Source organism: Cebus imitator, unplaced genomic scaffold, assembly GCF_001604975.1.
Source record: "Cebus imitator isolate Cc_AM_T3 unplaced genomic scaffold, Cebus_imitator-1.0 Scaffold447, whole genome shotgun sequence".
Taxonomy (NCBI): Eukaryota; Metazoa; Chordata; class Mammalia; order Primates; family Cebidae; genus Cebus; species Cebus imitator.
In genome coordinates, this window is record NW_016107762.1 from 1,106,690 (window position 1) to 1,126,608 (window position 19,919).

General features: G+C 40.4%; 1 protein-coding gene across 1 annotated transcript; it reads left to right on the forward strand.

Moving 5' to 3' along the window:
- The first annotated feature begins 17,087 nt into the window (after positions 1-17,087).
- Positions 17,088-19,400, forward strand: LOC108291174 (histone H2A.Z). Its single transcript, XM_017511358.1, has 5 exons — positions 17,088-17,305; positions 17,743-17,820; positions 18,098-18,211; positions 18,545-18,674; positions 18,962-19,400. Exons 1-5 carry the CDS (start codon positions 17,303-17,305, stop codon positions 19,021-19,023), a joined length of 387 nt encoding a protein of 128 aa, XP_017366847.1. The 5' UTR covers positions 17,088-17,302; the 3' UTR covers positions 19,024-19,400.
- The last annotated feature ends 519 nt before the right edge of the window (positions 19,401-19,919 follow it).

Below are 19,919 nucleotides of genomic sequence, written 5' to 3' on the forward strand. Positions count from 1 at the left end.
AACTCTCCTGAAAATTTCAAATAAGTGCTTAATTTCAATAATTATCAATATTTTGCCATGTTGTTGATGCCCCCCACATTAAAAAAAATTTTTTTTGTTGGAGCATTTTAAAGCAAATTTCAGAAATCACTTCATCTTACCCTTAAATATTTTAATGTGCCTTCTTTAAAAGTAATAAAATAAGGAACATTTTCTTACATCAACAAATGCTATTGTTTTCTGTAACAGCATTAACAATAATTCCTTCATAATACCTAGTCCTAAGTCTGTATTCAAATTTCTCCAATTATGTAAAACTTCAAAAATCAACCATTACCACCAATTGGAGGTTTAATGACATCAGATTCCAAACAAGGTTCACACATTTTACTGGGTTGTTCTAGCTCGCAATTCTTTTTAAATATCTCTTAATTTAGAACAGTTTTCTCCTTTTTTTTCTTCTCCCCTGAATTCTACTGCCTTATTGAAAAAAAACCAGGTCAATTTTCCGCATTGTGGATATGGCTAATGCTTCTTTGCATTGTCTGCTGATGTCTTTTTATTTCCAGTGCCAAGAAGCTATCCCTAAAGACTTGAACAGATATGGGTTCAGTAGTTTTTGTAAGAATACTTCATAGGTGGGGTTATGTAGTTCATTTTCATACTGATTACATCAAGAAGCATGTGGTGTATCTGGTTGTTTTAGTTTTAACAATGCTAAGGTTGATGGGGGGCAACAGCCATATCCCTTCATTGTAAATTTCCTAGCCTTTTATGTAATGATTTTACAATAGATTGATGATCTTTAAGTGAGTCATGTGAAGGTTTAAAAATTGGGATAAAAAAAAGTATTTCTTCTGCATTTATTAGCTGAGATTATTTTGTTTAGAGAAATTTTTCTCGTCAGTTCAGCACAAACTGAAATGTAATTCATAGCATACAGACAGGATAAATGATTGTTTTTTCACCTTTATTTATATCTTTTTGAGACAAGGTCTCACTCTGTCACATGGTTCACTGCAGCCTCAAGCAATCCTCCTCCCACCCCAGCCTCCAGAGCAGCTGGGATTACAGGTATGTGCCACTATGCCCAGCTAATTTTTTTTTCAAGTTTTTTTTTTAGAGATGTATCCCTATGTTTCCCAGGCTGATCTCTAACTGCTGGGCTCAGGCAATCCCCCTGCCTTGGCCTTCCTAAGTGTTGGAATTACAGGCGTGAGCCACCTTGTCTGGCCTACTCCTTCACCTTTAATTATCAGCCTTGAGATATGAGTAATGATTTGGTGCTGTGGACACTTCCAACAGCACCCAGTGAATTTTTTTTCTCTCTCTCCTCCTCTTCTTCTACCTTTTTCTTTCTCCGCCCTTCTCTTCTCTGAATTCTCTTTTTTCTCTTCAATTTGAACTTACTGCTTTTTTAAAAAGTCAATATGTTTGACTCAAACTTGTGTTTGTTATTGTTTCTGATGCTCAAACTACTCATTTTGGCCAGTGGAAGATTCTTCAAAATTGTTCTCATGTCCTTTGGCAGAACTTCACAGTCTTTGATAATGTCCTTACTTTCTGGGACAAAATAATGTCACAAGCTCCTTATGTACATTTTCTGCCCCAGCTCTGGAGTCAGCCATTTCTCCAAAGATTCCCTTTAATGGGAATGATATTTAGTGATCTTCCAACTAGAGATATTCATTGCTATTGGCTTGTCATTTCTTTTAAGCCTTTTCCTTTAATAGTGCTAAGATACGGTATACAAGTTTTTAAGAGGAAGGAAAAGATCATATGTTCTCACAGATATTACTATTCAAATATAAGATTACAAGGTCTTAACTTTTTGATTTTATATTGATATTGCTTTCTTTTTTATATTAAACTATTGATATTTAAAATTAACATACTTAATAATTTGTTTTCTCCTATAGTATACACATATTGATTTTTTAAAGAACAATACAGATATTACTCCCTATATTCACTATTGAATAAAGTATAAGACTTTGTGGTAATTCTTTCTGTCTTTATAATACATCCCATTGAAGATTGAGTACTACTATTTCTAAATTTACTTAGAATAATGCTTTTCTCTGTTAGAATATGGCATCAATTTAATATCATTAGGTTTATTTGTTTGCATTAAATACTTACAGATTGACCTTTGGTTTTTAAAATTATAAGAAAATCTAACACACCAAAGTAAAAACAGTAGGCAGAGTGTGGTGGCTCATGCCTCTAATCCCACTGATTTGGGAGGCCAAGATGGGTGGATGATGACCTGAGGTCAGGAGTTGAAGACCAGCCTGGCCAACGTGGTGAAACTCCGTCTCCTAAAAATATAAAAATTAGCCTGGTGTGGTGGCAGGTGCTTGTAATCCCAGCTACTCTGGAGACTGAGGCAGGAGAATCACTTGAACATGGGAGGCGGAGGTTGCAGTAAGTCAAGATTACTCCATTGCACTCCAGCCTGGGCGTCAAGAGCAAGACTCCATCTCAAAAAAAAAGAAAACGAAGAATGATGATTTCAGAGGTACTATGAAGAAAACATGGCCAGGCATGATGGCTCATGCCTGTAATCACAGCAATTTGGGAGGTCAAGTTGGGAGAATCACCTGAGGTCAGGAGTTCAAAACCAGCCTGGCCAACATGGCGAAACCCTGTCTCTACTAAAAATATAAAAATTAACTGGCCAGGCGTGGTAGCTCACGCCTGTAATCCTAGCACTTTGGGAGGCTGAGGTGGTGAGGTGGGTGGATCACGAGGTCAGGAATTCGACACCAGTCTGGCTAACATGGTGAAACCCTGATTCTACTAAAAATACAAAAATTAGCGGGAAGTGGTAGCTCATGCTTGTAGTCCCAGCTACTCAGGAGGCTGAGGTGGGAGAATCACTTGAACCTAGGAGGTGGAGGTAGTACTGAGCCAAGACCATGCCATTGTACTCCAGCCTGGGTGACAGAGTGAGACTCCAGTTCAATCAATCAATCAATCAATCAATAAAAATTAGCCAGTCATGGCAGTAGGTGCCTGCAATCCTAGCTACTCAGGAGACTGAGGCATGAGAACCGCTTGAACATGGAAGGCAGAGGTTGCAGTGTATTGAGATGGTGCTAACTGCATGACAACCTGGGTGACAGAGTGAGACTCTGTCTCAAGAAAAAAAAATGGCAAAATAAGAAGAGTGCTTCCATCTCTGTCCTCTCTGCCCTTCCATTCACGGTAATAATTTTTATTAATTTTTCATTTATCCATCCTCTATTGTTATTTTGTAAATATAACCAAGTATGCAACCTTTTACCATGCACATAACTTACTGAATACCCTTTACCGCACCTTTATTTCTTTTACTTAATAATACATTCTGGAGATCACTCTATATTTGTGTGTAAAGATTTTCCTCGCTACTTTTTAGTGCTCCATGCTACGTCATTGTGTCGAGGTACCATATTTTATTCACTAAGTTCTCTACCAATGATCATATGATAGTTCTTTTCAATCACATGCTGTTGTAAATGCCACAATAAGTAACCTTGTGAATTTTTTTTTTTTTTGCAAAGCACAGTCTTTTTTTTTTTTTTGAGATGGAGATTTTCTCTTGTTGCCCAGGCTGGAGCATAATGGCGCAGTCTCAGCTCATTGCAACCTCAACCTCTGCCTCCCGAGTTCAAGAGATTCTACTGTCTCAGCCTCCTGAGTAGCTGGAATTACAGGCGCCCACCACCACATCTGGCTAATTTTTGTATTTTTAGTAGAGATGAGGTTTCACCATGTTGGCCAGGATGGTCTGGAACTCCTGACCTCAGGTGATCCGCCCACCTCGGCCTCCCAAAGTTCTAGGATTACAGGCGTGAGCCACTGCGCCTGGTCATAAAGCACAGTCTTTTTAAAAGTAAGGGATGATTGAAATAAGGGTTATTTAGGAGGAATTGTTTGCCAAAATTTCTTTTATTATATAGTGTTAACGAATGAGAATAGTGTCCTGATAATGAATTATTACATAGATACAAATCTCTTTAAAATGTCCTTACATTGATTGTTTTGTGACTGTAGTCAAGGCATACTAGTTAGGAAAGGCTAACTATTATAACACAGTTTAAATGTAAGTGTTCCTTATTGTCAGGTATCCTTTCATGTGACCAATTTTGTGAGTTTAACCTCTTCTATGCCATGGAGTCACAGGTGTACAACTCTCAAATACAGAAAAAGAAGGCAGAAGAGGCACACCTACCTTTTAAAAGCCTCTATGTTGAAATGACACGTCACTTCTAGACACACTGACAAGAACTCGTCACATGGTCACCCCTCAAAGGAAAAAGAAATGGGTCTGGTGAACAGCGAGCCAGTCTCAGCCATTCAGGTCTTTGATCACCTGCTTCATATTCTTCAGTGTATTTTCCCCAATGTTTATATACATATTTATAATCTATATGAAAATCATGTAAGTGCAATGGTGCTTTGTCCATTCAAAGTAGCTTTTGGAAATGTGTGACGCAAATGGAGTGAGGAAGCTAATGATAAGTACAATCTTAAAAATGACTGGGCCAGGTGCAGTGTCTCATGCCTGTTATTCCAGCACTTTGGGAAGCCGAGGCAGGCAGATTACCTGAGGTCAGGAGTTTGAGACCAGCCTGGCCAACATGGCAAAACCTCATCTCTACTGAAAATACAAAAATTAGCCAGGTGTGGTGGTGGACACCTGTAATCCCAGCTATTCGAGAGGCTGAAGCAGGAGAATCACTTGAACTCAGGAGGCAGAGGTTGCAGTGAGCTAAGATCATGCCATTGCACTCCAGCCTGGGCAACAAGAGAAAAATTCCGTCTTAAAAAAAGAAAGAAAAGAATACTATATTTTCACATTAGCTATCATTCAAAACAAATTTTAGCATGTAGGAGTGACCTGGGGAGATCTGGCCACCTCTAAAATATGCAGTCCAAATAAAAATGTTGTTTGCTTTATAACTGCAGTTTCAAGTTAGGTCCCTGAGCATTGTAGGACAAGCAGATTGTCACAGCCAACCAAGAACAGAGCTGCAATATTCCAGATACTAGTCACCTGGAATTTTCAACATGTCATTGGAAGTTCAACTGTAGTTTGGGCCAGGCACAGTGGCTCACACCTATAAAACAAACACTTTGGGAGGCCGAGGCAGGCGGATCACTTGAGGTCAGGAGTTCGAGACCAGCCTGACCAACATGGTGAAACTCGTCTCCACAAACATAGAAAAAATAGCCGGATGTGGTGACAAGTGCCTATAGTCCCAGCTGCTTGGGAGGCTGAGGCAAAAGAATCGTTTGGACCCAGAAGGCGGAGGTTAGAGTGAGTTGAGATCGTGCCACTGCAATCCAGCCTGGGCGACAAAGCAAGACTTTATCTCAACAACAACAACAACAACAAAAAACTATAATTTGAACTATCCATAAAGAATGTTTATAAGCCAACGTAGAGAACATAAACTATAGAAATGTTCAAACATATATTTTGAAAATTCTTCAGTTTTGATACATCTTCAAATAATGCTATTATAAATATACATATATATATTTAAAGCAAATGTACTAGTATTTGTTCTTGACAACACTGGTTAGCAGCCACTTGGAGTTTTTTGTTTTTTTCTTTTGAGATGGAGTCTTACTCTGTCACTCAGCCTGGAGTGCAATGGCATGATCTCAGCTCAGTGCAACCTCCACCTCCTGGTTTCTAGCAATTCCCTGGCCTCAGCCTCCTGAGTAGCTGGGATTACAGGGGCGTGCCACCATGTCCAGCTAATTTTTGTATTTTTAGTAGAGACGGGGTTTTACCATGTTTGTCAGTCTGGTCTCGATCTCCTGACCTTGTGATCTTCTGGCCTCAGCCTCCCAAAGTGATGGGATTATAGGCGTGAGCCACTGTGCCCGACCTGGAGTTTTATATATATTCATATGTAAAAGTATTATAAATTTGTTACATGCTTATATTTATATATCTCATATATGTATACACTATTTTTAGGCACTCTATAATTCATATTATATGAATTATAATTTCCTCAATATGAGGAAGGCTTTTCTGCAAATGAGTAATTTTACTGCATTGCAAAATCAGTGATGTGAAATGAGTACTTCTCCATTACAATATGCAATACCAGACTTTCCCCTCTCTCTACACATTTTATACAATTCCTGAATTGTCAGCTTAGCGGGGGAAAAAAAACGACTTGTCTTATTTTTGAGAATTAAGTTGAGTATACTGTTTTAATTTTAAAACAGGAAAGAAAAAAAAACTAAACACAGAGCCAGCATGTAAATGTTTATATCTTGTGGTGAAATATGAGAAGTGACCTGGAAAGCTCTTACGTAGAGATGTTGGACAAATCTATTAATGTAGGAAGAGATTGTCTCTATTTCCTGCTGAGAATCTGAGCAGTAGAGTAGGCTTATGGAAGAAATGACTATTTCACAAACCATCAGGACACTAGGAGACAATGAAAATAACATTCATCTAGGAAGAATGTTATTGATGACTTAAAAGCTGTTCAATAATAGAGTTTACATATTTCATTAAAGACAAAGAAAATCATAGGTATGTAGGGACATGGGCATTAATTAAATCCTCCTTCCCCTTGAGAAGTGTTTCATTTAGAAGTACAAAGTCATAGAAACAGCTTGAAGGACCTGCATCTGCTCATTGTATGTCTGAATGTCCCCTAAATCTATTTTTTCATCTTTTAAAATAAAAATAAGCTCTGCTCATATCTAGCTTGGATGTTTTCAGGTTGAAATGAATCCTTAGAAAGTCTTCTAGAGCAGTTGATCTTCAATATAGTCTCAAATATCCTAAATCTGCAGACCCACTAATTATTATCTGATAACCAAGTATCTATTCCTAGGTACAAAAGGACTGATCCTTCATTCTTTGCTTGGGCATAACAATATTAAATTCCAATAACAGTAATTCAGTAACAATAGACACAATATTTACCAAGACAATTCTCAGATGCATTAGCAACTGTATTAGTTTCCACTAGGTTACACTCTGCTAACCAATGACTGTAAGCTCCTCTACCCCTGCATTCTGCTACAAAAAAGAGTTGAGAAAGTCTGAGGATGTAGAAAAGCCTCTATTTTTTAAAACTTTATTTCAATAGTTTTGGGGGAACAGGTGGTTTTTGGTTACATGAATAAGTTCCTTAGTGGTAGTTTCTGAGATTCTAGTGCACCTGTCACCTGAGCAGTGTACACTATACCCACCAATATATAGTATTTTATTCCTCGCCCCCTCCAATCCTTCCCCCCGAATCCCCAGTGTCCGTTATATCATTCTTATGCCTTTGTGCCCTTGTAGCTTAGCTACCATTTATAAGTGAGAACATATGATGCTTGGTTTTTCATTACTGAGTTACTTCACATAGTATAACGGCCTCCAGCTCCACCCAGGTTGATGTGAATGCCATTATTTTGTTCCTTTTTATGGCTGCGTAGTATTCACAGTATATATATGTGTGTGTGCATATATATATATGCACACACACATATATATACTATGAATATGTATATACATATATATACAACCTGGATGGAGCTGGAAATATGGTGTGTGTATATATATATATGTGTGTGTGTGTGTGTGTGTATATACATATATATATATAAATAAGATGGGTATAAGAAATATGGTATATATATATATATATACACACCTGGATGGAGCTGGAAATATGGTGTATATGTGTGTGTGTGTATGTGTGTGTATACATATATATATACACCATATTTCCAGCTCCATCCAGGTTGCTGTGGATGCCATTATTTTGTTCCTTTTTATGGTTGAGTAGTATTCATGGCATACACACACACACACACACACACACACACACACATATATGTATGTATATATATACCATATTTTCCTTATCCACTCGTTGGTTGATGGGCATTTAGGATGGTTCCATATTTTTGCAATTGTAAATTGTGCTGCTAGAAATATGCATGCACATGTTTCTTTTTCACATAGTGACTCCTTTTCTTTTGGGTCAATACCCAGTACTGCAATGGCTCAATCAAATGGAAGCTCTACTTTTAGTTATTTAAGGAATATCTATGCTGTTTTCCATAGTGACTGTACTAGTTAACATTTCCACCAGTAGTGTAAAGGAGTTCCCTTTTCACAATATCCATGCCAACAACTATTATTTTTTATGTTTTCATTACGGCCATTCTTGCAGGAATGAGGTGGTGTCTCATTTTGGTTTCAATTTGCATTTCCCTGATAATTAGTGATGTTGAGCATTTTTTTCAAATGTTTGTTGACTTTCTATATCTTCTTTTGAGAATTGCCTATTAATGTCCTTTACCTACTTTTTGGTTAAATTATTTGTTTTTTTCTTCATTATTTGTTTGAGTTTCTTGTAGATGCTGGATATTAGTCCTTTGTCAAATGCATAGTTTGCAAATATTTTTTCCCACTATGTGGGTTATCTGTTTACTCTGTTTATTATTTCTTTAACTGTGCAAAAGTTTTTTGGTTTAATTAGATCCCATTTTTTAATTTTTGTTTCATTTGCTTTTGGGTTATTAGTCATGAATTCTTTACCTCCTGGGTGACAGCTCGAGACTCCATCTCAGGAAAAAAAAAAAACAGTGTCTAGAAGAGTTTTCAAAGGTTATCTTCTAGAAGTTTTACGGTTTCAGGTCTTAGATTTAAGTCTTTGATCCATTGAAAGTTGATTTCTGTATAAGGTGAGAGAAGAGGACCCAGTTTCATTTTTCTATATGTGGCCTTCCAGTTATCCCAGCATCAATTATTGGGAGAAAAGCCTTTAGACTCTTCTCTGAGCTATTTCCATCCTACTGAGAAAACTGAGAAGTCACATACATCTGTTTTTGGGTTTTAACAAAAGGTGTGCTGGTCACACCTTGTATATGGTTTCTGCCCTGAGGCCAAATCTGTGAAGGGGTGTGAAGTATATGTTGTATAATTTTACACTTTGTTTTGTGATGCCCTCCTTGTCTTCTTAGTACAAAGATGGCATTTAGATTCCTTTTAACACTAAGAAAACTGCATGGAATTTCAAACTTAAAGAATTTAGCCAGTGAGTTTTTCTCAGTTATCATTCTTTTGTAACATTGGGCATAAGAAACTTACATAACAACCAAGAGTTTTGGTAATATTCAATTTAGTCACAGAATCCATGGCAACATCATCATCTTTGGTAAACAGTCAAGTATTACAGATCAAAAACAGATTGATTTTCTTTATGCAAAGCTAGCAATACACATGCAGAAATGTTGTGAATGCCATCTTGTTAGATGTTATAACTACAGAGAGTTTTCTAGTTTAGTATGAAATCATTGTGCCCACTGTAACATCACACTTTACTTATCCGGGTCTTTTTCTTTGGCTGCCTTTTAACTTTCAATTCTATTCACTCTTTTACTTGGTATTCTCATCCGTGGTACCATTATCACTTTTTTTTTTAATACTCCTTGGGATATATTTCTGAAACTGATTCCTTCCACAATTGCTTTATCTTACTGCTAACATACTTAGTAGGAAATTCCACTTGGATTCCCCTTATGTCAACTTACGATCAATATTTCATAACTTTCCTGATTTACCTCTTTCTCTGTCCCTCTTAATTTACATCTACCATTTTACCTTCCCTATTCCTATAGATGATTTTTTACTTCATATCCCAGACCACCAACCTAAAAAACCTGGCTCTTTTCTTTTATGTCCTTAGTATCGACTACCCCCACTACATCTTTCTAAATATCATACTTAGCCACAAAATCTTAGTGCTCTTTCTTTTAAGATGTTTTACAACCTTCACTTGGTTTCAGTGTTATATAAGTTTTAGGCTGTATTAGTCTGTTTTCATGTCTCTGAAAAAGACATACCGAGATGGGGCAATTTACAAAAGAAAGAGGTTTAATTGGACTTACAGTTTCACGTGGCTGGGGAATCCTCACAATCATGGCAGAAGGCAAGGAGGAGCAAGTCCCATCTTACATGGATGGCAGCAGGTAAAGAGAGAACGAGCTTGTGCAGGAAAACTCCTCTTTTTAAAACCATCAGATCTCAGGCAGGTGCAGTGGCTCACGCCTGTAATCTGAGCACTTTGGAGGCTGAGGAAGGTGGATCACCTGAGATCAGGAGTTCGAGACAAGTCTGGTCAACATGGCAAAACCCCGTCTCTAATAAAAATACACACACATACACACAAAAGGTGGGCATGGTGGTACATGCCTGTAGTCCCAGCTACTCTGGGAGGCTGAGGCAGGAGAACCCCTTGAACATAACAAAACAATAAAACCATCAGATCTCGTGCATTTTATTTATTATCACGAGAACAGCACAGGAAAGGCTTGCACTCCATGATTCAGTAACTTCTCACTTGGTCCCTCCCATAACACATGGGAATTCAAGAAGAGATTTGGGTGGGGACACAGCCAAGCCATATCATAGGCTTTATACCTAAGTGACATCAACTTTATCAGCCTTCCAACAAAATTTTTCTCTTTTCTGATTTGCACTGTAACCCATATTAGATTAGTGTCCTAAAAATGAGAAGCCCTGTATTCTTTCTTTCTCAGAAATATTAACTGGTTTCTCGGTCTTTCAGAGTAAAGTGTGCTATCTTTCTCCAAGTATTTAGGATATTGACTTACTATAATAGGATTGGGTTCAGCTGCAATTGACATGACCCAAAATAAAAGAGGCTCAAACAAAATAGATGCCCATGTTCAGAGAGATCCAGGGTAGGTTTGATACTCCATAGTAGAAAAGACCCTTGCTCCATTTATCTTGTTATTCCCTCATATGTGGCCTATATTCCTAAATTCATTTCATGGTTCAAGATGGCTCTCCAATTCTGTCTTCAATCCAGTCAGCAAAAATAAGAAATTGGTTTCCCTTATTTAAGGAAACTTCCTGGATGTTGCACTTACCACTGCAGTTTACACCTTTTGGTCAAAACTTATTTTCAAGAACAAATTTAGCTTTAGTCTGACGAACATTTTAGCTGTGGTTGGAATGTTTTTGTCCCCTTCAAAAATATGTTATAATTTAGTTCACAATGCAAAATTGTTGGCAGGTGTGGACATTGGGAGGAGATTGAGTCATGGGACCACCCTCATAAAACGGCTTCGTGGAGACAGTTCATCCCTTTTCCACTTTCTGCACCTTCCACAATGTAAGGACACAGTGTTCTCCACTCTAGAAGATACAGCATCAAGCATCCATCTTTGAAGGAGACAGTACCCCTCACCAGACAGCCAAACCTGCCAATGCTTTGATCTTGGACTTCCCAGACCTCAGAACTGTGAGAAATAAATTTCTGTTCTTTATAAACTATGCAGTCTTGGGTATTTCATCAAAGTAGCACAAACCAGACTAAAACACTATGTGTCCAGCTAAAAATTGGAAGTTTTGTGACTGAGGTTGATAGGAAAATGGATATATGATTATAAAAAGAAATCTCTGCCACACCTACCTTCTAACTGCTACTTCTTACACCAATTTACCATTCCAGTCAAATGCCCTCCTTAGTCCATTTAAACATAAACTCTTCAAAACACTCCAGCCTGCAGTTGTCTCTGTCCTTCAAACTAGAAGCACTATTGATTTGACGGCTAATCAGGTACTTATTTTGTAACAGCCTTCTTTCTTTTGAGACAATCTCACTCTGTCACCCAGGCTGGCATGCAGTGACACCATCTCCATTCACTGGAACCTTCACCTCCTGGCTTCAGGCAATTCTCATGCCTCAGTGTCCCGAGTAGCTAGACTATAGGTGTGCACCATCTCAGTTAATTTTTGTATTTTTAGTAGAGATAGGGTTTCGCCATGTTGGCCAGGCTGGTCTTGAACTCCTGGCCTCAAGTGATCCATCTGAATTGGCCTCCAAAAGTGATTGAATTACAGATGTAAACTGCCATGCCCAGCCTGTAACAGCCTTCTTAACGTGGTCTTAATAATTAAGGCACTGCTTGAATTTTCCTAGCTAGATTGAGGGAAGCTCCTACGCACTATATATCCCATCTCCCAACTGCTATTGCTTGGCATATTGCCAGGAAAGTTGAATGACTTGATGGCTATGCTCCATTTTACCTAACAGGCCGACAGCACCAATCTAGCACTATCATATATTATATTATTAGGGAATGGTTATGTATCATGTGGTATGATGTATGTTATTGCCTTCCATCTCAGCTGCATATATACAGACAAAAGAAGACATTTCAGTAATAAAAATGTGTTAAATCTCTAAAACATTTTCCTTGGTCACTATATTAGAAACATGCAATAGGGGTATTACTGTGTGTATTCACAATTTAACTGTGGAGACAAGTGTCACAAAGTACTAATACAATCAACCCTCTGTATCTGTGGAGGATTGGTTCTAGGATCTGTCCCCACCCCCTACCGTTTGGATACCCAAATCCATGAATGCTCAATCCCTTCCATAAAATGGCATAGTAATATTTGCATATAACCTATGCATATTGTATGCTTTAAATCATCTCTAGATTGCTTATAATACCTAATACAATACCAATGCTATGTAAATAGTTGGTACACTATATGGTTTAGGGAATAACAGGAAAAATAATCTGTATATGTTTAGTACAGATGCAACCATAATTTTTAAAATTTTAAAATAGAGAGATAGAGAAAGTCTCTTGCTTTGTCACCCAGGCTGGAATGCAGTAGCATGATCATGGCTTACTGCAGCCTTGAACTTCTAGGCTCAAGGGATCCTCCTGCCTCAGGCTCCCTAGTAGCTGGGAGTACAGGTGTGTACCACCATACCCAGCTAATTGAAAAAAAAAAATTTAGAGATAGGGCCTTGCTATGTTGCCCAGATTGATCTTGAATTCCTGGCTTCATGTGATCCTTTCACCTCAGCCTCCCAAATTGTTGAGATTACAGACATGAACTATCACATCCCAAACGTAGCTTATTATTATTATTATTTTTTTCTTGAGACCGAATCTCATTCTTCGCCCAGGCTGGAGTGCAGTGGCACGATCTCTGTTCACTGCAGCCTCTGCCTCCGAGTTCAAGTAACTCTTATGCCTCAGCCTCCCGAATAGCTGGGATTTCAGGTGTATGCCACCACACCACACTAATTTTTGTATTTTTAGTAGAGACAGGGTTTTGCCATGTTGGCCAGGTTGGTCTTGAACTCCTGGCCTCAAGTAATCCACCTGCTTCGGCTTCCCAAAGTGATGAGATTACATGCGTGAGCCACCGTGCCTGATAACACCTAGCTTAAATTGTGAGTATTTTTGATCCTCGGTTGGTTGAATCCACAGACGCAGAACACAGGGATGCAGAGAAGAGGACCAACTATATAGGCAAATACACTATTATTTAGGAAAAAAATTTCAATATATGGACCCCTCTCCCTGCCCTGAAAACCGTAAAGATCAATATCGATATCAATAATAGATAATAAAATGATATGATAAGAATCTTGATTTTTAAAATTTAAAACAGTAAATTTCCAAAAATTCTGAGGACTAACATATGGAAAAAGCAAATTATTGCTATATTAAAAGGGATATTGGGTCCCATGATCTTTGTTTTACCTGAAATGGCAGTTGATATGGGTTGAGTAGATTCTGCTGATCTTTGTAATCTATTCCCTGCATTTGTGAATTGTTACCTGTGTGCAATCTGTGATCATGAGAAGTGCGAAGCTGGGCAGTTTGGAATTTAAATTGATGGCTTTGGTTTCATCAGCACCAAATTAAACACACTGGCTTCTCAACCTAAACAATTCAGAAAGGACTATGGCCTTAGTGTCAAAAATATTATTACACCACTTTACATTTTCTTTCACACTTTATGAAACCCTTTCACAAGTCTATCAAGTTGGTTTATATGGTGTTACGAATCCTTATTTAATAAAGAAACTGTACCTCAGTGTTTGACATACTTTAGGCCATATAGCAAGTAAGTGGCTACCCAGACTCAATCCTAATTCTTTTACTCTCGGTCAATATTTTGTATAATACCACACTGGAACTCACTTATTGACAGCTGTGTAAGTCCTTGAAGGGTTATATTTTGCCTAGATGCCCTAGGTTGAGGGAACCAAGATTCTAACGTGGATTTCCTGATGAGAAGAATTTAGCCATTATCTATCTAGGCTAATATCCTTGGATATAACTGTGGAACTTACTCATATTTTCTTAAAAAGTAGGTTTTTAAAGCAAGATGTAGTTGAGAAGTTTGTAATTCCCAATTGTAAGACTCTCTAATTCTCTACATAAAAAGACAAGAACAACAGTTAACATACATGCTAGTGTTTCAAAGGAGATAGTAACTAGTCATGGAAAATCTGGCTTAGTTAGGAAAGGCTATTAAGGAAAGAGTCAATAATGGATCCATCTACCTCATATTAGGAATTTTTTGTTGTTTTTTTTGAGACAGGGTCTCAGTTTATCACACAGGCTGAAATTTAGTGGTGTGATCATGGTTCGCTGCAACCTCAACCTCCTGGGCTCAAGTGGTCCTCTCAACTCAGCCTCCCAGTAGATGGGACCACAAGCAGGGGCCGCCATGCTTGGCTAATTTTTGTAATTTTGGTAGAGGTGGGGTTTCACTATGTTGCCCAGGCTGTTCTTGAACACCTGGCTGAAGCAATCCTCTTGCCTTGGCATCCCGTATTTTTTATGACAAGAGAACTAATTGGGTATGCCATTAAATAAAAATAATTACATAGCTCTGGCTAGGTAGATTACATACATGTATTACTATTAACCCAAGTACTGGAAAGATAAACCAAGAATATTAATATATTTGCATCTTATCTTTTCCAGGGGGGCAAGAAACGGAGCAGGAAATAACCACACCACTCTTCGAAAAGTGCAGGAACTAATGCTGTCCTGTTCTCTGAAGGAAAACTATTGAGTTATTAAACCAATTTTGGATTTTAGTTTGGATGTTGGATGACTTGGTTGTGTATACTTTGGGCAGATTTCAGGCTTGCTGCTTCCGCATCAAAGTAAACCAGACAGCAAAAAAAGATTTAGGAATAAAAGATACTTTATTTCATCCCTCTCCAGCATTCAATGTAGAAAATACTAGCAGTTATTTACCGAGGGCTTATACATGCCAAACACAGCTACCATCTACACTGCATACCTTTTCCCTTAATCTTTCAACCGTGTGAAAATAGACGATACTATCTTTTCATAGAAAAGGAACTCGAAGTTCCTAAAGATTAGTAACTAACAGGACACAGTGAGGAGGAGGCAGAACAGAATCCATCTCTACTTTCTTCTGAGTTCATCCTCCTAATCGCTATTGAGAGAGGCAACAATAAATTCCTTTTGTTGGACTTCATAGCAAAGAGTTGGCAGAGTATTATCCAAACCAGAGCTTATTATGTTGGTTTGTTATATATCACAAAGCTTCCCTGGAGCCATCGTTAACTATTATAACAGGCTTTATAGCTTAATATATCATCATTATATCATCAGTAGGAAAACTGATTGCTGGGCGCGGTGGCTCACGCCTGTAATCCTAGCACTTTGGGAGGCCCGTGGGCGGATCAAGAGGTCCGAAGTTCGAGACCAGCCTGGCCAACATAATGTAAATCAGCGTCTAAAAAAAAAAAAAAAAAAAAAAAAAAAAAAAAAAAATTAGCCGACCGTGGTGGCAAGTGCCTGTAATCCGAGCTACTCCGGTGGCTGAGGCAGAAGATTCGCTTGAACACGGGAGGTGGAGGTTGCAGTGAGCTGAGATCTCCCCAAAGCCCTCCAGTCCGGGCGACACTGCGAGATTCCGACTCAAAAAACAAACAAAAAACAAACCGATGAACTCTTGCTGTCGACGACATCGTAAGAGTTCCTTGGTTTTAAGGGGAAGAAATAATAATCCTCAATCTCAAAATTGTTGGGAAGCTCTTCTCTAGAATTTATCTCACCGAAATTGAAAGGTCCTCTAATTCGATAAAATCTTTTAAATTGAAACCCAATCTAAGGTACCTTAGATTATATGTTTCAAAATGTTCTTCACATTGAAACTATTCAATTATGTTAAAAATGTTTTACACTAAAACACTATAAATGAGATTGAGACGCTACTGTCCCCAACAGCTGGAGATGTACACAGGTGTTAATCTACTAGTTGGAAGGATAGTACTGTGTGTACAGTACCATTATTTTACCCTCATCATTTGCAATTGATTGAACGGACCCTCTGTAACTGCCTGTGAATCATGTCAGTGTTACTCCATCGATATTTGCCGAATATTTGTCATGTGGCAAAATATTTATTGTAGAAAAGTTGACACATAATAACTGAGGTTTCACTGAGCCTTACACACCAGGCTACAGGTACAACCCATTGATGTGTAGTCTCCAAAAATATAGTTTATGCTTTAAGAATACTGCGTCGCCAGAAACTCCCTATGTGTAGACAAAAAGGGTTTTGTGAACAGCGAGGTGACTTGGCTTCACCGTTTGTTGCCACAGAACCATTCCGTGGGAGATTTCGTAAGCAGTGAGGAAGGGAGAGGCGGAAGACTCGGCTGAAAATAAAGTGGGAGCAGCGGGTCGTGATCTGTCGGTGGCTGGGGACTCGCCTGGAGGGAATAAACACGGAATCTCTACTAAGGCTGTGGAAGGCGTCCGGGCAAACCTCACGCTACTCTCACTGGACGCGTTCGTGCCACCTGTCAGACGGGAGGAGCTGCCAGGGATTGAGAGGGTTAGGAGAGGGTGCTTGGGGTCCCGGAAGGCGGCTGCGGGCCTCAGGTCTCCGCCCAAGAGGCGCTGGGGGTGGGGCTGGGGGTGGGGCTGGGAGTGGTGGGGGCGGTGTGCTAGATCCCGAAGAGATTTCACTCACTCCCTGGAGCCCCGCTAGGGGACTCGGGGCGCTACCGCCCGCCCCTCCCCTGAGGCCTCAGCTCCTCCTCCCGGGCACGTGACCGCGGCCGGCTGGTAACTGCGCTCCCGCAGCGTAGCTCGCTCTGTTTCTTCCCTCCCGCCGCGGTGCCCTTCTTCTCCTCAGTTCCCATCCCTCCGCTCTCCCCCGCCTTGCTCTCCACGCCCCAATCGCGGCTTCAGTTTAGAAGCGCCCGCCCTTCAGCCCTTTTCGTCGCTTGTTCATTGGCTGAGGTCTCAAGGACGCGTCCCGAGGGCGGGTGGCAGCCATTGGTGGGATGAGCAATCCGAGTTCCCGGATGAGGGAACATTCTGCAGTATAAAGGGAGCAGGGAAGGCGGGAGACAGCGCAGTTTGAATCGCGGTGCGACGGAGGAGTAGGTGGTGGGATCTCGCCGTGGGTCTGATTAGCTCTTTCTCTGCCTTGCTTGCTTGAGCTTCAGCAGAATTCGAAATGGTAAACTTCGCAGAGGCGCTCGATGACTCCGCGGGTTTTTGCCGGCGGGAGAAAAACCCGTTACACAGGGGGATGGGGGTGAAGTGGCGACGGTTGGGAACGCGCGGAGACAGGATTTAGAAAGGGGGGGAGGTGTTTTTTCAGCTGCTAGGGGAGCAGCCTCGGATCTCGCAGCGGGCGGCGACGGTTGGTTGGGTGGCGCGCGCAGCGCCGCTGGGGGCCGGCGGACGGGCGGAGGCGCGCGGCCGCCGCGAGCGCGCGGCAGGGGGCAGGCAGGCGGGCGGGGTCGCCCCTGCGGCGCCCGGCGGGCCGGAGACCCCGGCGGGGTGCGGGGACGCGCTCTCGCCGGGACGCGCCGCGGTGGGGGTTGGGCGCGCCGCCTTGGTAATTCTATATTCTCCGTTCCTCCTCCGCTCGCGGGCGTGTGCGCGCCGCAGGCTGGCGGTAAGGCTGGGAAGGACTCCGGAAAGGCCAAGACAAAGGCGGTTTCCCGCTCGCAGAGAGCCGGCTTGCAGGTCAGTAGTTGTTCGTGCAGTCTGGGATTCGTGATGTTTTCTTTGCATTTCCTTTCTTGTTTATCATCGCTCTCGCTGGGCGTTTTGTGTATGCGTGGGTGATGCGGTGTAGCGACTTGGGTTGTCCATACGATAAATATGGGGGGGAGAAATCACGTGTTTCGATGTCGGCACGCGTTGCTGCGCCCGTGCCCCTTGCTTTGGCGCGCGTATAATTTCCCCATCTCTAGTTCTCATATTTTTGCGTATTTATGTTTGTGTATGTTTAAAATTTAAGTTCCCAGTGGGCCGTATTCATCGACACCTGAAATCTAGGACGACCAGTCATGGACGTGTGGGCGCGACTGCCGCTGTGTACAGCGCAGCCATCCTGGAGTACCTCACCGCAGAGGTAAATGGGTGAACGCCTATAATCCGGAGAAGGTTTTGGGGGCGGGGAGGCGGCGAGAGGGAAGGAGGAAAGTGATGCAAGAAGACTCCCAGGCCCTGAACGCGGCGAGAGGCCTAAGAGAACGCTAGAGGGAGCTGGTGTTCAACAAGGATCCTCCTGAGCTTGAGTTCTCTGTTCTTGGAAATAAAATTGCGTGCCCCCTGTATATCTTGCCAGTCAGACAGTGGGGAACGACTCCAGCTGGTAGGTCTACGTTCGTGAGGGTTTTATTCTGCTCTCTGAATCTTAGCCAAAGGAAAGTTGGAAGGGAACTGATTAGATTCTTCCTTCTAGGTACTGGAACTGGCAGGAAATGCATCAAAAGACTTAAAGGTAAAGCGTATTACCCCTCGTCACTTGCAACTTGCTATTCGTGGAGATGAAGAGTTGGATTCTCTCATCAAGGCTACAATTGCTGGAGGTGGTATGTAACTACTAAAATTTTAAACAATTCAAAGGAAGGAATTCTTTGCTGCTTTAATTTTTTTTTATTAGTAGTTTTTATGGAAGAGGACATTCATTTTCATTGATACAAGTATGGTTGTATCATGAAATTTGATTTATATGTATAACTCAATGAATTTTTATGTCATACTTGAGCTTCACGTTTTTAAAGATAACTTTCAAGTCGAACAGTGTACACTTTATTGGTTTCAAATACTGTGATTTTTAAAAAATCTTAAGTAGAATTAATTCCTGTGACTCTCCTAGGTGTCATTCCACATATCCACAAATCTCTGATTGGGAAGAAAGGACAACAGAAGACTGTCTAAAGGATGCCTGGATTCCTTGTTATCTCAGGACTCTAAATACTCTAACAGCTGTCCAGTGTTGGTGATTCCAGTGGACTGTATCTCTGTGAAAAACACAATTTTGCCTTTTTGTAATTCTATTTGAGCAAGTTGGAAGTTTAATTAGCTTTCCAACCAACCAAATTTCTGCATTCGAGTCTTAACCATATTTAAGTGTTACTGTGGCTTCAAAGAAGCTATTGATTCTGAAGTAGTGGGTTTTGATTGAGTTGACTGTTTTTAAAAAACTGTTTGGATTTTAATTGTGATGCAGAAGTTATAGTAACAAACATTTGGTTTTGTACAGACATTATTTCCACTCTGGTGGATAAGCTCAATAAAGGTCATATCCCAAACTAGTTGTGTTTTAAATTTGCTTGGTTTGATTGTTTATAGGAACATGTTTTGAAAATCTCATCTAGCAGCAATAACTAAGCACATTTCCTGATGACTGAACTGTCAAATCTGTAGAGCAACAAAGTGAGATAGCCCAAGTATGTATTTTTAAATGTTGTATTTATGAGCTACTAAAGTTTTTCAATTTAAAAGTTGGCAGGAGCCGGAATGGGATTGTTTGTTTCTTAGGCTAAGTGTGACCATTTCAGTTTGTACATTGGCTTTGCTTGCTATGTGACAGCAGTACACCAGTATGCTGTCAGTGTGGTGGGCTTGGGGAGGGAGAGGATAAGTAGAGTGTCCTGTATATCCACAGAAGGAACTCTGAAGTTAAACTTTGAAGATAATAGTGCTGTGTGCCAGGCCCTGCTTTGAAGTTTAAGTGCTCAGTAACAGCACTGGGGATATACACTCTATTTTATCTAAGAGAAGCAGGGTTTCTATTTGAAAGTACCGAGTTATGGTAGTAGCAGGATTAACAG

Coding starts and splice junctions, on each gene's coding strand:
- LOC108291174 (XM_017511358.1), top strand. Junction 17,821..18,097: donor CGCAGAGAGCCGGCTTGCAG/GTCAGTAGTTGT, acceptor TTAAAATTTAAG/TTCCCAGTGGGCCGTATTCA. Junction 18,675..18,961: donor GGCTACAATTGCTGGAGGTG/GTATGTAACTAC, acceptor TGACTCTCCTAG/GTGTCATTCCACATATCCAC.